This window comes from Sceloporus occidentalis, unplaced genomic scaffold (genome assembly GCF_023333645.1).
Source record: "Sceloporus occidentalis isolate IW3139 unplaced genomic scaffold, rSceOcc1.0.p SCAF_127, whole genome shotgun sequence".
Lineage (NCBI taxonomy): Eukaryota > Metazoa > Chordata > Lepidosauria > Squamata > Phrynosomatidae > Sceloporus > Sceloporus occidentalis.
The window spans coordinates 1,920,899-1,938,356 of NW_028317107.1; the positions used below are offsets into that span (position 1 = coordinate 1,920,899).

At 42.1% G+C, this 17,458-nt stretch overlaps 1 protein-coding gene across 6 annotated transcripts in view; it reads right to left on the reverse strand.

Annotated features, from left to right (window-relative positions):
- The window catches only part of LOC149281834 (guanine nucleotide exchange factor VAV2-like), an 80,633-nt gene that overhangs the window by 5,269 nt on the left and 57,906 nt on the right, over positions 1 to 17,458 (reverse strand). For 4 of the 6 annotated variants that reach the window (XM_089498920.1, XM_089498919.1, XM_089498916.1 and 1 more), the window contains exons 5-16: positions 16,542 to 16,638; positions 13,681 to 13,779; positions 11,878 to 11,946; positions 11,581 to 11,681; positions 5,519 to 5,618; positions 4,375 to 4,470; positions 3,262 to 3,330; positions 2,831 to 2,917; positions 2,303 to 2,388; positions 2,081 to 2,213; positions 742 to 851; positions 242 to 343 (exon numbers count right to left, since the gene is read on the reverse strand). In XM_089498920.1, coding sequence (XP_089355046.1) covers positions 242 to 343; positions 742 to 851; positions 2,081 to 2,213; positions 2,303 to 2,388; positions 2,831 to 2,917; positions 3,262 to 3,330; positions 4,375 to 4,470; positions 5,519 to 5,618; positions 11,581 to 11,681; positions 11,878 to 11,946; positions 13,681 to 13,779; positions 16,542 to 16,638 — 1,149 coding nt within the window. Of the gene's footprint in view, positions 1 to 241; positions 344 to 741; positions 852 to 1,590; positions 1,606 to 2,080; positions 2,214 to 2,302; positions 2,389 to 2,830; positions 2,918 to 3,261; positions 3,331 to 4,374; positions 4,471 to 5,518; positions 5,619 to 11,580; positions 11,682 to 11,877; positions 11,947 to 13,680; positions 13,780 to 14,293; positions 14,309 to 16,541; positions 16,639 to 17,458 lie in introns of all 6 variants that reach the window. The other 2 variants (XM_089498918.1, XM_089498917.1) reach the window with 2 other exon arrangements.

Below are 17,458 nucleotides of genomic sequence, written 5' to 3' on the forward strand. Positions count from 1 at the left end.
CAGCCTCGATGTTTCATTGGGAAACAGGTCGAGGTCTTTACCCCCGAAAAATCAATCGGCCCTCGGTGGCCGGAGAAACGGACGGATGCTTCCTACAGCGTCCTCATCATGGTCGATAACAGCACTTCACTAGAGAAGCGCCTACAGCTTGGATCAGGAGGTGTTAAATATCTAAATGCATGGACGTGGTATGGGGTGGAAGGAGAAGGAAGAAGAACGCGCTTTAGATGAAGCTTCATACCTTAAGAACATCTTGCATGCTCTGCAGCTCGTGGCTTTGTCAAACGTGTACATCTGGAAGGTGTGGTGATTTGCGTTGGCTTTGTCGGGTTTAATGTTTGACCTGATAAAAGAGGCAGAGAACGCAGTTTAACCCAATCTTAGGGTCCCTGGATCAAAGGGCAGATTCCCAGGTTCTGGAGCCCACTATATCCTCTTCTGATTTAATGATATCTGAGCATCCTCATTGGTGCTTTTCTCCCCGTTATATCCCATCTGAAATTCCTGCTTGAACACAGGTGGCCTCATTCATAATATCTTTACCTCCTGACCAGTCATGGCGTTCATGGATGGCTTTCAAAGGAGGAAGCCAGAGAAATAGCTTAACCGCGTCCGGCCAACGAGCGGCAGGAACGCTACCCTGCTTATCTCCCATTGGCTGCCCCATATTCTAATTTGGAACACGGACGTAGAGGTGCAGACTTCACTGATCTAATACGAAGATATGCCCACGTTCCATACATTGCCATTTCAAACTGCTCCATCCACTTCCGCTTCATGTCGTCCGTCTTGCAGAAGAATTGGAACCCCTGCTTCCCTTGTAAATGAACCAAAAAGAATCCGTACGACCACTGAGGAGAGAGCACATGCGCGGCCTTAACAAAAACATATTGAGGGGCCTTTCACGTTCACGCAACGAAGAGGAATAAAGTTTTTAAAAATGGAGCCATTTCTCCCATCTTCGAAAAAGTCCAATACCCAACACATAAAAGTCATTTATTTCCATATTTTTACCAATTCAGATTAAGGGCAGACCCTGACCTCGGTTTATATCACGGGGTACGTTATCGGAGGCTGCCTTTTTTTTTCCGGCTTCATTTCAAAAGCATTATTCAAGCTAAGCAATCTTTATTAATCAGAGGCCAAAAGAACATTTGAAGGCGCATGGAGCGTGACGGGTTGCAATGTTCTTATATGAAAAAAGGGCATTTATCTGGATTTATTTTTATAGTAGATTGAAGGGAAAAAATAAAGACACAAGATTTCTGGCCAGTGATTGGCTGCTTGAAACTGTCAATCAGCGGCAGGAAAAGGCATCCATTAAAATAAATGGGAGAACTTTACACATGCACAATGGGGTCTTAACAAGCCCCCCGGCCGAAGTGTTCAGCAGAGCTGACTCGGGGGGAGAATGGCACGTGGCTGGAGATACATTCGGCTGCGGGGCATTTAGTTGGGGAGAGGGGGTCAATGGACCACATGAAAATATAAAGGGGCCACGCAGCGGTCGAGTGATTGGACAGAGCCAGCTCCCACAATGCACCAGGAACACAATATCATTTTAGAATAAAAAAGCTGAATTGCTCTTACCATTTTGCCATGCGACTGGGGGGCGTAAAGAGAAGAAAAGTGCAAAGGAATTGTTAAAAAAACATATATTTATAAAGATTTCAGGTTCGTACGGCATGGATTCCACCCGTTAGGAAAAAAGTGAATTATCCGGTAATAAAAGACCAGCGGACTCGTTCAATGTCTTCTTCATTTAGATTGAAATGGAAATCAAAAGGATTTGAATTTCCTTGAAAAGCTCCAGGCAGGGCTTTCACAGGACAGTCTCGCTAATTTAGAAGACAATTTGCATATTGGGACACACGATGACATCACAATGGGGAGGAGCCAGCAAAATGTTAATGCTAAGAACCGCAATTTTGCTCATCCAGACATCTGCTTGTTATTCTGCATTTTAGAAGACACACCGTCGCAGTTGAGAGCTTTAGGTAAATGACAATAATATGTTGATGGAAGGAACATTTAATGGACCCAGTATAGTAACGACGAACGGCACCGACGGGATTCTCACCTTCTTGATATCTTTGTTGTTCATGGGGTCGTTGCTCACTTTATGGTAAAGCAGCTCGATAATTTCCTTCAGCTCATAACTGTAGCCCTTTCTTTTACAGACAATCACGACTTTGTCGAAAAGAAACAGATACCTGCGCATGGAATGGAGAACCGTCATTGCCAATCATCAATGTTACCAATCCCCCCCCCCAAAAAAAAACCCCAAAAACACTCCGCTTACCTGTCCTGCTTGGCCTGATTAACCGCAGAACGGACCTTCAGTTCCCCGTCTATCTTCGGCCGTCCAAATTCTTCCAGTTTTACTTGCTAACAGAAGAAGAAAAAAAAAACGCAGAAAATGTATTTATTTGTGTGAGAGAAAAACAAACAATAAATATTGGAAAGAAAAAAAAAACTGTTTTGCCGTCAGATGTGTAAAAATATTTTCTAAATATTAAAGTAAAACAATATTTCTTTGAACAATTTTTCTTGTTTGGAAAAACAGCGTGTAGGGAGCCATTTTGTCTCTGTAAGCCACGCCCACAACTACCCAGGCAAGTGATTTTTTTATGAATGCATCACACACACCCCCTGTATCCCGGGATGAACCCCTTAAGGACAATGGGCGGTCCCTATTGAAAACAATGCATTTTGAGCCCGTACCTGTAGGGCCTTTGTCATTAAGGGGTTAATAGAAATATCATAAGTCACATAGTGATGCCTTATTACTTAATAGTAAAAAATCACTCATAGGATGACATCAACTCACCAAATTGTCTATAGAGTTCTGGAACTCGCTGATTTTCTTCAACGTTTCCTTGTCCCTTTTGACTTCATTTATGTACAGAGCCAAGTCCTGGGGGTTAAAACAAACACATTTTGGTTAAAACAGAAAGGTGTTTTTTTTTTTTTGGACATTTTTAAAGGGACATCCTATCAGGGAGAATTCTGTAGTTCTATCCAAGTTTGGCAACCAATAAGAATTCCATCGTCTTAATACCCGCTATTCAAGGTCTGACCCCAGATTGATTCATTTGCTAGTAAAACCAGTTATGGCTCAAACACTATAGTTACACAAGTAGGTTTATAGCGGCCGGCGAGTGCGAATGAATGAAGCCTTGGGGCAATTAAAATACTCGTCTCACGGCTCCTTATGAAGCCAGTGGGGTCCGCGAAAGCTGCCGGGTACGGCTCTTATACCTGCATGGCTTCCAGGGCTTCCTTCAGCGTGTGTCTCTCGGGGCAGTCTGCCGAATGGCTCAGGAGTTCCTGAAACAAAGACTTATGGTTATGGAGAATCACGCGAGCCGTGGAGCCTGGCGGTAATCTGCAGCGTCCGCCGGGACCGGCACAAAACAGCTCATCCGGCAGATAAACCCAAAATCATTATTTTCAGCTGGAAAACACAATTACACGTATCGAGCAGGCTACGATCCCGGAGCCGCCAACCACGCGCTTCTTCAACTCTCCCCGGGCTTGTAGCCTTTTGTACCTACAAGCCGGTCACAGCAGGATTCAATCATCTACCTGCAGAAAGCAGCAGCGCACCGCTGCCGACAGCTGCCGAGCCGGCAGAGGATTATGGGAGTTGGTTCCTCGGAGGCCACAATAATACCCTTCATGATGGTTTACTCACGGCATCGTTAATCGCTGCTTAGATGGTGCGTCTCGCTTCCCCGCGGGATTACGCAACTACCATCTCTTCCTGAATACGACGCGTACGTTTAACATGAGAATAATTACCGTGAAACTTGGTGATTTTAGCATTTTTTAAGCCGTTTTCAGGATTTTAAGACATCTAATAAAGCATCTGCAATTAATTGACCCTAATCAAAACACAGCTCAAGAATTAGCTTCTCATAATGTAACTAGTAAGGGCTAGTGCTCAGTAAATAGTAACTTGCTTTGTAACTGGTGCAGGACTCAGACCCTAAGGTGTATCTTTAATGTTTCCGGTTTTATTGGTTTTACGGGTGAAATCATACTTTTCCTCTCTTTTTTCTCTTACGCTGCAGTAAAGTGCAACCACTGTGATCTAACGGCCTGCCATAAAGTGTGGCGAGAATAAGAAAGCAATGACTGCCAGCACCTAGCATTCGTTGTTATTTTCTGCCATGTTAAGCGCCCACATTATTTAAACCTCATCGTGATCGATAATCTGCTATTGGTTATTGTTCCCATTTTTTGTTGTTTTGCTGTAAATGCAATCAATACGTTGGACTATACATAGAAGGATTTTTAAGCGTGGGTTGCCATGACAACTGCACTTTTAGAACTCAAAATTAGGCCCCCCCCCCCCCCCGCTGCGCTTACTTTAAGGAGCAGGTGATACTTCAGGACCCTCTGCATCGGAATCACCATCAAATCCTGCAATTTGAATTTTCCATCTTGAACCTTCAACGAGCATTCCTAGGAATAAAGCGGGGAACACTTTAATTCTCGACACAGCTTTTTGATATGTCCGGTAAAATATTCTGATCCCATTTTGAACAAAAAAAACCCCAAAATATATTTAATGGGAATAGCAATATTTATACAGACCTAAAAAAAAAAAAGAGTGAGAATTATTATATCTATAAATATGTCTAATAATATAATAACTATGCTATATAAAATAATAGAATAAATAATAAGGGATGCTGCCACATTACAGCCGTATATTAATATAGCGATAAGGCATAAAGTAGATGTTTGATAATTATGATAAAAAGGTTATATTCATTTCTTGGCTTCACTGTGCAGCCTGGTATGCAAATCTGATCAAGGAACCATTTAATTTGCATACCGGGCCAAATAATGATATCATCCAAGGCACAGAGCCAACTGCTTACAACACCTTGTTCTTTGTCTAGACTTTGAATACCCGCCATACGACACTTCCACGTCATCCAAACAAGATCTTTCCCTTAAAGTCTTCAGATCTGTCCAAATTCAGCTATTTCACTAAATCAAACCAAGATGTGATTTTTTCTCCGATTAGGAAAGAGAGAAGAACGGCGCTCTTGACCTTGGCGTGAGTCTTGCTGCTCTCAAGCGTTCAACTTTTAACAGAAGACAGTAAATATTTTATGTCCTGCCTACGCTAAGTCAAGATACGCCGAAAACGGCACAAAGGCTGTGATGTACTAAAGAGCCAATTTTTAGAATGCCAAGCAAAATTAAACTCAGAGGGTCCCTTTAACGTCAGACCCCCTGCTTGGATACCGCGTAGAGCAAATTAATGGATTCTATCGGCAATTGTGGAATTTTAGTAACAGTGTTCATTCTACGAGGCTTCTCATTGAATCCCACCGACCGCTGAGGTCTCCTACAAATAAGAAAACCAGGAAACTTGGCATAACTTGGCTGAGAATAACCATAAAAAGCTTAAATGAGGTCGATTGGTATATTTAAATTTTAGGATATTCATTCAGAAACCGATAACCGAGGCATCGCTCGGATCGAGCCCAGCGCTCACCTCCACCTTCAGCCTCAAGTCCTCGCGGGTGGCCATGAGGTGATCCAGCGTCTTCTGCGAATATTCAATATGACTGCAATACTCGCCGTAAATAAGCAGCCTGGAAAGAGAGGGAGAGGGGGAGAGAGAGGGAGAGAGGGGGAGAGAGGGGGAGAGAGGGGAGAGAGAGGGGGAGAGGGGGAGAGAGGGGGAGAGGGAGGGAGAGGGGTAGAGGGAGGGAGAGGGGTAGAGGGAGGGAGGGAGAGAGGGGGGGAGAGAGAGAGAGGGGGAGAGAGAGAGAGGGGGGGGAGAGAGAGAAAAAAAGTATTTTCTAAATGGCGTTTTCAATTTATTAAGAAAAAGGTTAAACGCAGCATTTCTTAACAATATGTTCTGGTTCAATTGACGATAACATGTTGGAAAATAAAAACTTGGCTTTGCGTCCTGTAAACCTTAACATAAATATTTATATTTAATACCAAAAGTTTTATATCACTATATTTTTTTACATTTTCTAGCTCCAAAAATATATACTATATAAAACAAAACAATGTTTACAGAGAGCAGAAAGAAAAAACCCCTTCCACTTGGCACTTTTAGGGTTAACAGCTCAAGGGGTTACCGAAATGCAGCGTCAGCCCACACAGAAACCCGGCAGGGGGGGTAAATGATGACCCCCCGAGAGTCCTTTCAGAAGGATCTGCCAAATAATTTCCTCCCACCTCCAAAACACAGCTTATCAGGTCCGAGGAAGCTGGAAACATCTCAAGGCGCCCGGCCAAGCTCATAAAACCGTTACCAAGGAGTCAAACATAAATGTGGGTCTTTATAACAAAAAAACCCCCAAAAATTAAATAAAAATCAGTAAACCGTTCATCTTCCAAACCACAAATGAATAAACCGGGAAGAAGACCAAAACTCAGAGTTTCAGAGTGAAGTTAATGATCTCGACCGTTCTACTGAACAAGAACTTTCTAAAGAATCTTCTACGATCATCAGACATCAAACCCACGTCATTTACGCCTGTCTGTTGCCAACCGAGGCTTCTACCCATCCCACCGAGTTGTAAATGTGCCATTCTCGCTCTTTACTCAATGAAGGGAACTATGTCTTGTCCAGAAATCGTCAAAAAAGTCTTGTTTTATTGGATTGTTCTTTGCGTTCTTCAAGGACCTCTTCCAAAAGTTCACTACAACCGCTCATAAACCACCACTTGACATGAATTCTAATTTGGAGGATTTATAAGAAAAAACAAAGCATGCTTTTTGGTCTTCCTTGGCAGCTAAGTAAGTAAATTTGGATATATCCATTCATAAATTGTCTCTTGAGGAATCCGTTCCATTTTTATATGAAAGAAGGACAAAGATCTTCATGAATGTAAACTTTTTTCCGTTTTCCTGTTCTTCACTCCGCTAAACCATTGTTCACAAGCATTATATTGGAATCTTCCGTACTTTCCAGAGTCCTGCGTCCTTTGTTAGTAGAAGTCAACCGCGGCTTTGTCGCTTGGCCAGGTAGACATTTCAGTAGATAGATAGACAATGAATCCCACCAACCAGCGGCAGCCGAAAGAGCTCGACTTGTAGGACGGAAGAGTAAAAAAAATGTATCTTTAAGCTGTATGGGGATCGTGTTCTCACAGGATTTTGGGGAAAAGGTACTTTCTACCATACAAAACAGTGCTATACGTCTAAGATGACCGTGGCCAAGCGGGGTTCTATAGGCTATTCTGCAATGTAAATTCCTGGCCAATTTAAGTACTATTTTTAATATATGAAAATATTATATATATTAATGAAATATAAAAATCATAACTTAATATAAAAATCAGAACTTTATTAAATAAATATATAAAAAGCAGTACTTAATATATTAAATATATAAAAAGCAGAACTTAATATATTAAATATATTAAAACCAGAACCTAATTTATTAATTAAATATATAAAAACCAGAACTTAATATAGTAATGAAATATATAAAACACAGAACTAAATATATTAAATATATAAAAAAAAAGAACTTAATATATTAAATATATAAAAAACAGAACTTAATATATTAAATATATAAAAAAAACAGAACTTAAATAAAAGCCACATTCGAGTGATATCCCAATAGGCATAATATTTTTTTTTCATAATTAATCAAGATATTTAGGAATCAAATGTATGCAACAAGAACATAAACATTGTGCAGCCAAATTCATTTAGATCCATCATGGCGTAATAATTCCGATTACTGCAGCTAAAACCAGGCTGATTTAATAAAGGAAACGAGGGCGTTCTAAGCGTAAAGCGTCCGCGCGCAAGAACACGTTAATAAAATATTCATGTAATTATAATGAATAGGGTTATTACTGGTGTGCTAAAAAGACATTTTCTGCGCAGAAACAAAGCAGCCAATTACAAAGCTGTCGGAGGATATCGTAGATAATTAAAGATAAATTTGCACCGATGGCGGTTTGGTTTTATAGACGCAAATGCTTCCGGCTCGATTTCATCTGATGGTAAATATATTTTAACACCGATCCCGTATACATCCGCGAGAACGCGGCCACATGGAGCGCATCGCAGATAATCAGGAGGGCCATGCGCCAAAACCATAGGTCACACCTCCCCCTATTTAAATGGCTATAGAGGGGCTTGTTTTAGGGACTGTGGCTGGAGGTGTGGCTACAGGTTTGGCCCATCCCATTTTCATAGAAACATAGAACCTGCCAGCAGATCGGCCCCATTCGGCCCGTCTAGTCTGCCGTTTCTCCCGCTGTAAAGACTCAAACCTTAATCAGTCGTTGGTCTCGTCTTAGATTCAGGAGCCGTATGTCTATCCCATGCATGTTTAATACCCTCACTGTATTACCCTCTACCACTTCTACTAGGAGGCAGTTCTACTTATCTACCACCCTCTCACCAAATTAAATTTGCCTGCCATGAGCTGTCCTTTACTGGAAATGCTTTGAAATGCTGCAAAAAACACATCAAGGTTCCTTATTCTCTTACTCTTTACATTTGTTTACATTTTTTGCCAAAGTACGAAACTACAGCTTTAGGTTGCTAACAAGCAGAATACAAAAAATATATATAATTTCTATTTAACAAAAAAAGCACATATGTTTTCTTTCCTAAATTCACAATTTAAAAAACAAAACAAAACAAGCAATAATTAAAATAATAATATTAAAAATACATATTTATTATTATTATTATATTATTATTATAGGTGTGCATGGTTACCCTCTTCCGTTCTATTGCCCCGTTAATTCCATTTAGAGTGGCCTGCGCACTATACAGAGGCATTAGAGTAACGTAGGAAGCAAAAATAACAATGACCTAAACACGATCATAAATTAAACAAGACTGACAATATGAAACATTAATGAAGCCAACTGTCCAAGCTGAGCGCATGGATCAACAGGGGCCACTAGATGGCGATCTTAACAAAGCCTGTAGCTACCTCCTACGTCCCTGTGGGGGGGGGGGGAATGTCAGTAACCCCATGGGTGCCAGAAAGCAACTTCTTTCAAATAAAGACCGCAAATGTAACTTTTCCTTTTCAGAAACCATTTAAGTTTATTGTTCCCAATGTATGCATTTTATTCATCAAATAGCCTATCAGAACTATTCTTTATAACACATTAAAAAAATTTAATGACATTTTTTAACAACTATTCTCATATTTATTTTGGTGTAGAAAAGGGATTTTTTCAGAGTTTACAGCTAAGTGCACTTCACTTTCTGATCGCAGGCTACATGTTGTGACAGCTAATCCCCAGCGACCTCTCGGGAAGGCCGATGAAGTTTAACCGTAAAAAGACCTAGAAGCCTTCCAGGGACAGGCGCGACACATTCTTGCGGGATATCTGTCACTTTCTGTGGTTCTTTGCTGAATATCTGTCTGTTTACACACCAGTTTCTTTTTTTTGTCCTCCCCTTTGCGGGAATCATACTCGGCTAACGGCACTCGAATCAATCCTACGGGGTCACGTCGAGGTCGCCTCGTCGGCCGTATTTGAGTTTTTGTTCGATGCAACTACAAAGCACGGCAAATTTGCATTCGTTGTACGCGGCGGGATTAATAAATGTGACCCGCTGCGTATCCCGGCTTCATTATACCTCGTTTGCCTGAACAAGAAACACATGGCACTAACGAAGCCCAATTATCCCCCCCCCCCCCGGGCATTACGGGTCAGGCTCCACACACCGGAGCAGGGCAGATAATGAAGCTAATTTGGGTTTCATGGATCCATAAATTCTCCCCGTGTTCTTGTCCGAAATGACGAGCTCATTTGATACAGCGATTAATTTTACGCACGTTTTTTTATACGATCTACCAGAGCTACGCAGTGTGGGGCGCGCCCCGTAACCGGCGCGTCGGGAAGCGATTGTGACGGCCGAGGGTAATGTCAGCCGGGCGCCGCGTGCGGTAAGGGAGCGTGACTGCGCGCTTAAAAACCTCTGCTTGGTTTCTGCCGGGATCGCTGCTGGAAAGAAATCGCAGGTGACATTTCCAAAAAAAGGACCTCGGGTAAGCCGGCAGCTCCAAGAGCCACGCGAGATTCGACTTGACGGTGGCATTTTAAATCTTTTAAGCATAAAAGGAAAAAAAAAAAAAAAAAAAAGGTTGTAACCACGGCGAAGGAATAAAATATTTAAATCACCGACGTACCAGTGGGTTTCCACATCGGGAGGAAGAATTGCGGGGATGAAGTCTGCGTTTTCGGGAACGTCTAATGAACGCGGCAAACAACTTGATCTGATTATGTTTCCTGCTGGCACCTTTGCTTGAGAATCTGTTAGCACGCTGGCGGTCGTATCGGTTCCTTGGCGCTCAAGAGTATAAATTATGGAGGAATAGTACCAACTACAGCTTAGTCGGAGTAATCCCTTAAAACTGGGCAAAACGGGACCCGAACTACTACTACTTCTTCTCAAAGGTGGTTCTCCACACCCTTGCATAGGGTCTCCTAACCCCATTTTCTTCCTCTTGACTCCCCTTTCCCGTTCTCTCTGTCCCCACGCAACACGTTCTGAGCTTATTGAAAATCCAAATTTCTATTCCGGAAGACCTGATGGCGGCCGATGATCAGGTTCTTACGTTTCCTTCAAGTTTCATGACGCTCTCGCAATCTTCTTTGGTAGTTACAGGGGCTTACGCAGGATAGGGCAGAAGCAGCCACCTGTCCTTGTCTTATGCATCTACCGCCAGTCCCTCCTTCCTCCTGTTTGAAAACGGGCCATTTTTGGGTGTTTGAGACCATCAAGAGGATGCTCAATGTACTTGACCCTAACGACAACTTGAATGTCCCGACAAGTCAACCCAATGTTGTTATCCCAAGATGAATGGCCGTGCACAACGTCTGATGCTTCTGGATGCCCTACTCTTCCATTCCCTTCTGATTTGTGGCCATAGGACAGGCCCTAAAGTTATCAGGAACGACTATCCAACTTTTCTTCAACAAATACTTTACATCGCACTACATTATAAAAAAAATATATAATATCTGCTGCTGTTTAACCAAATTCATTATTTCTGTTGTTTCTTTTGTGTGTACGTTTGGGTATCTGACGTAAAGAACATTGTCTAGACATAGATTATTCACCTTAAAAAACCACATAACTATGGAATGACTCAGACCAACCTCACCACTTCAACGCTACCTTAAATTCTTTGGTATTGATAAATCATCCACAGATCAACTACTTTGAGGACTTTCTGGCCATAAAGGTCAATTGTTGATAAGTCCTCAGCAAGTATGTGACTGCCTAGGGATGATTGGAACCGCAGCCAAATTCCGAGGAACCAGAGGTAACCCTTGTTCCCATTCTTTATAGTAGATTTAAACATATTTTCCAGACATTTATTTGGAACTCTTCCCATTTAAAACATCACGATGTGTAATAAATTAGACCATTTTCAATGTCCTCATCAAATTAGCCGAAGGACAGATCTGCCCCCTTTCCTTTGTGATTTGGTGTTTAATGGGGTCAGAAATGGGACAGAATGGTCCACACCTACTATTATACTGTTCGTTAAAACAACAGCAAAGCATCTGAAACAAACATTTTTGGGGTTTCCCTTACCGTTCCTTGTAATCCAGGAAGACCTGCCCGATGGTGCTGCCACCTGTCTTGATTGAGAGCTCAATGGTCCTCAAGAAATTGAAATGGACTTTAATGAGTTCCTAGAGAGTATTGAAACAGAACAGAAGACAATTCGCACATTAACCCCGTCTGTGCTGGATTTCTGATCCACTTCATGTTATTTTAACGGGGAAAATGTGCTCTTCTTTCAAAAACAAGGAAGACTATTGAACGGACGTGTACGTATAACGCGTTTCACGGGGGTCGTAAATGTCTCCATCTCTTCGATATGCTCACCTCCAAATTAATGAAGACGACGGCCATTTCCTGAGGACTCAACAAAGGCTTTAAAGGGACCACGTAGTTCTGAAATAAAAGAAAAAAAAGGACAAAACGTGATGAATGAAGGGGACCTCGGCATCGAAATCCTTTACCATTAATCCACAGATTGGTCGTGTTCAGATCTCTTTAAGCCCGTGTAGAACATCTACTAATCTTCTCCTACCGCCTTGTTATAAATACAAGAAAAACTGCGTTTTAATGAATAAATCCCCCCTCTAAAGACTTTATAATTATATTTATCTTCTTGAATTTGGATCTCTATGGAAAAGCTTTGTAGAAGCTCTGCCACGAGGCCGATCACATGATGTTTCCATAAGGGAGGAAGATGGAACCGGCCATATGATTAGCGTTAAAGAACGTAGCATAGGAGGTAATTCTGTTTAACATTTTTTTTTTTTAAATTCTATTTTATATACGACACTTTCCATTTTATTTATTCTGAGAGACGATCGTCCTCTACTGCTGGGGGGGGGGGCGCGTGTTGGGGACAATTTAGATGATTAACGCCACTTAACAGATATATTTAAGTGGAGGGAGCCTTCTGTTCTGAGCTAATGGGCCAGGATATAATTAGTTCACTCCATGTTTCCGAGATGACTCTCCCAGCCCGGCGTGTTTATCTCCCATGGACTCTATTCACTGAGATGAAGTGGGCGTCCCGGTTAAACACACAGATCAATGTGTCATCCATTGACCTCCATGGATCCCCGTGCGACCTCGGCGTATGGAGCTGGCACCGATATCCTAATTCCCAGCCTCCAGCTATATGAGAGACGACGGAGCGAAGTCCTACTGCGGCGTCCTTTGGCCGGACTGCCACTCACAAGCCGACATAATGTGTGCGGTAAGAAAAGCTCCGGATCTTTTGTGTTTGGGATACTTTTGCTTCCCCTGACAACATTGTTACCATTAATACGAAACTGCAAAGACACTTAGAATTTATCGGCACATCACACCGATTCGGTCGAATGCCCATCTTATCGTCGTTGGAGACGTCTGTATTGTCGAGCCGCTGAGATAACCTTAACTGGGAACTCTCAGGGTTTTCGCCCCATTCGGCCCCCGTCTAGTTGCCAGTTTCTCATGCTATAAAACCTTCATCAGTCGTTGGTCTCGTCTTAGATTCAGGAGCCGTATGTCTATCCCAAGCATGTTTAATCCCCTCACTGTATTACCCTCTACCACCTCTGCTGGGAGGCTGTTCTACTTATCAACCACCCGCTCAGTAAAGTAAAACTTCCGTACGTTACATCTATGCCTTTACCCAATAATTTATATTGAGTGAGTATAAAAGGGACTTTTCATTCAATTCAAACACATCTAATGACCAGGGCCCTTCTATTTAAGGTTGTGTGGTTAAAGGTGTGGTTGGGGGTGGGGCTTTAGCAAGCCTTTTAATGTGACTTTTTGCCCTACTGCTGGCTATTAATGTAATGAAGGATTCTGTTGAGCTGATATTATTAATCGACGCACCTGTTGTTTCTATACACATTATCAGGGCTTTTAGGGCAGTAGAACCCTGCGATACCCTCATACCCAGCAAACATTCTGACCTCCTACAAAAAAGAGGGGCATCAGGGGAGGAAAGAGGGGTGCACAGGCATTTGGGGTACAAAGATGGACTGGCCGAACTAAACACGGACACTTGCGCGAGAATAGATGGACAGAAAAAACGCTATTTCCAATACGGGATAAATAATCGTACGCAGGAAACATCCCGATAAAGAGAAATGAGCTTTAAAGGGGTCCGGAACTCACCGTCTTGATGTCTTCTAGAGTCCTGTAGTAACGTTCCTCCGTCTCGTAGATTTCCAGCAGGCAGCAATTCCTTTTGTCGTGTTCAGTCATGCCCATTTTCTAAGAGGAGGAAAAACAGCTGCTTTAGCATCGCAGAAAACACGTCATTCCTCCCAAGAAATGTTCCAAGTCAAAGTGACTTCATTCCCCGTTCACTCGATGGAGTGTGTTTGGACCATGCCACCGACTTGTGTCCTCTGTAGCCCACGTCGTGCCAACCTGCCTTCTTCTCTAATCATTTTAAAGCTAATATTTAATTCAATTCTCGCATACAGATTTTCTTACGGGCCGGACAGTTCGAGCTTTCGCACAGAATTCAGTTTGCTACTTAAGTCTAAAAATATCCCTGGAATTAAATATTATACCTAAATCATTTCAAAACGGTCCATTTATGATGAAATATTCAGAATTACGAGGATAATAAAAACACCATTAAGATGAACCATGCGATACATGTATCATCTATTCAAATTTCATTTAGCGTAATGCCAATGAACGATGTGGTGGGAAAACCTCCAATCAGGGGACAGGGATACAATGACATCATATCCATTGCCGTTAAAATCCACCTTACCTGCATGTACCTTATCTGAGGCATTGGGAAATAAATCAAATAGATTATTGGGATGAAAATACTTTTACATTAACATTTAAATATATACACACTACTGTTCAAAAGTTTGGGGTCACTTACAAAAAGGTTCTTGTTTGGGGAAAGAAAAAAAAACGATTTTCTCCATTAAAGTAACATGGATCAGAAATCCAGCGCAGACGGGGTTAATCCTGTAAATGACTGTTGTAGGTGGAAAAGGCTGCTTTTTAACGGAATCTCTTCATAGGCGCTCATCACTCTATCACTCCCATCACTCCTGTGTTCCAATGGCCCTTTATCACTCCCATCACTCCTGTGTTCCAATGGCCCTTTATCACCCCCATCACTCCTGTGTTTTAATGGCACGTTGTGTTCGCTGATCCAAGTGTAAAAGGATAATTGATGGTTAGAAAACCCTTTTGTAATTATGTTACAGCCAGAAATGTCCTTGTTTTCCATGAGTGACCCCAAACTTTTGATCGGTAGTGTGTGCGTCTATACATATAAACACAAAAATCCTTTATATAAATAAATATATATATTTATTAGATACTGTTAATGATGGTAACAGGCAAATGCCCTGTGGGCTGGTGGCCGAGAGTGCCAGGGCCGCCTCGACAGTCCAGCCATGGATGTTAAAATATCAAAATAATCGGTTAAATATTAACTTTAAGGTCAATACATCCATTATCGCATGGGATTCCATTTAGACAGCTCCGCCAAACAGAAAAGGTTAAGGTTGTTGGGGGGTAAATATAAAAGGACCGGTCCAAAATTTGCCAGCATTAGACATTATCCTCGGTGCCCGTCAGCAGCAAAGCTAAAAGTGGAATAGAGGAAAGAAAAGCATAATGAAGGAGTCAAAATCTGAGCAGCCAGGGGCTAAAATATGACAAGAGCACAGAAAGATCTGGCCAAAATGATTAAAACTACAAAATAAAGCCCGTTTCCCCGCGCGGAAAGCCGCTTTCCGATCTTCCTCTTTTAACATTTGCCCTTTGCAGTTCTCCGTCGGCTCCTAGCGATGTGGAACCCGTCCAAGCAACAAGCACTTCTGCTTCCAGATGATTGCAGGCGTAAGCGTCTGCCAAAGGGGTCCGGAATAAAAAAAATTAAAAAAGAGTGTGCGTGATGTGGACAAACCGCGCATTCTATATGCGATATGCTAGGGGGATATGGACAAGGGGCAATTCAGGCGTAAGCAGAACCGTCGCTTTAAGGCTGTGTCTGCATCGCAAGCTGAATTAAAGGACATATCACCTAAACGCTGGTTAACGCTGCATAAAAAAATCTATATGTTGCGTTAAAGATTCTTAAAAGAATCTCATTGTTTTTGAGATATTTGGAATGTGGGACTTCCGTAGAGTTGACGCGGAACTCGTTTTAAGGGCAGAGGTTCTGAACCCCGATACAAATATTTTATATATTATATATGTTTGAGTTGGGACAAAGTATCCTTTTATCTGAAGAACTCATGTATTATATTTAACCAGAAAGGTTTTTGGGGCAAAGTTTTACAATTGGACCAGTCTTCAAGAATGGTCCATTGGCTTCCAGGGTTCACTTAAAACTCGCGGCTCATTGCAAACATGGCTCCATTGTATCTAGTATAGGAAAAATCCCACTGGGACGGTTAGATGTCTGGTTTGGGGCGACCCTGAAGAGCGATCTCTATTACCCCAAAAATGGCTGACCAAATTAAAACAAATCATATGGTTTTGGGCAGTTATGACAAACAGTTGGCTCTTCAGCTGGTGTGGACTTCAGTTCCTGAGATACTCCATAGCCAAGGACCATAGACATCAGTATCTGGAGGACCAACGTTTAGCCATCACTGGTGTAGCTTGTGGACCTGGACGTAGAAGCCTTGTGATTGTCTTCTAGACCACAGGAATGCCTGTTCCAACAAACACTTGGCCAGGTTAAGAAAATACATCTATACTTTGGCCTACAGCCAGGCCAAATCAATACAACCAACTTATGACCAAGATTGGTAACATTTGGAGGCACCATCTTTATTATCCAACTATCCATAAAAGCGCGCTTCCTTTGCCCATTTCTAGTAGAGCTTTCTAACTGGTTCCTGCACCAATCCCGCTGAGATACGTCTACACAGGGGAAAGCTGGAGGAAACATCTTGTATATAGGATATAAGGCACGAGCTCGGAATTCTGTTGTTTCTGATTGATTCGGAGCTTTCTGTGCTCTCCTGTGCCCTGTAAGTAATTACCATCGGCTGTTGATTTTCCACTTTGATGATGTCTTCGTAAATGTCATCTTCTTCACAAGGGACGTCGTAGGTATCGTTCTCTCCCAAGTCATGCTCGCTAAAAGAGAAAAATAAATATCATTTATGATCGATCAAAGAAAAAGAACCTCTCCACCAAATTGTCATTCTATGTACGGAAGGGACTTCCAACCGATATGGTGGAGGGTAAAACGAAAGGAGAGTTGCAGAACGTCCAGGACAGACACATCAAATTATATCATGAATGAAGATTCCGCTCTTCAGAGAATTCCCGGCAGACTAAACGGGCAAATTGCTTTATTATCGGCTGTCAAAACCTATTTACAAGGTTAATGGGCACGACGGCCTATTTCATAGACGATGATTAGCTACAGAGGTACCATTAGGAGTTTGTAAATCTAGCAGTGATGGTTTAAAGACTTTGGGCGAGAGACCAAAGCAGACCCGGGAAGTCCCGAGAAATTCTATCCGAATGCAGAAAACGGATATGGTGATAGACAGATATGGCCCAAGAGAAGATGGAGTCTTCAGCTGAAGGTGTTATCATGTAAGACTCCACGTGCATAAAATTGGAACGTCTTGAACAAATTTGTACCTTTCAAAACTCTTTTTTGGGTAACAATGGGTGCCGGAGAGCTCAGAGATTTGGCTTAAGTGTGGACTTAACTTCCAGCCAGTCCTCACCATGTCCAAAAACTTGGTCAAACCAAAGGCCTTCAAATAAACTTAAGCAGCATCTCCAAGTTTAGCGACTTTCATCTTGAGTTGGACCATAATTACACCAAGAACGATCACCAACCGGGTGTCAGATAACCCTGGCCCACCTAAAACCTCTGACGTCTCAAACTGCCCTACAGAATACTTTACCGTCCCCCGTCTCTACTTGCCCTCCAGACTCA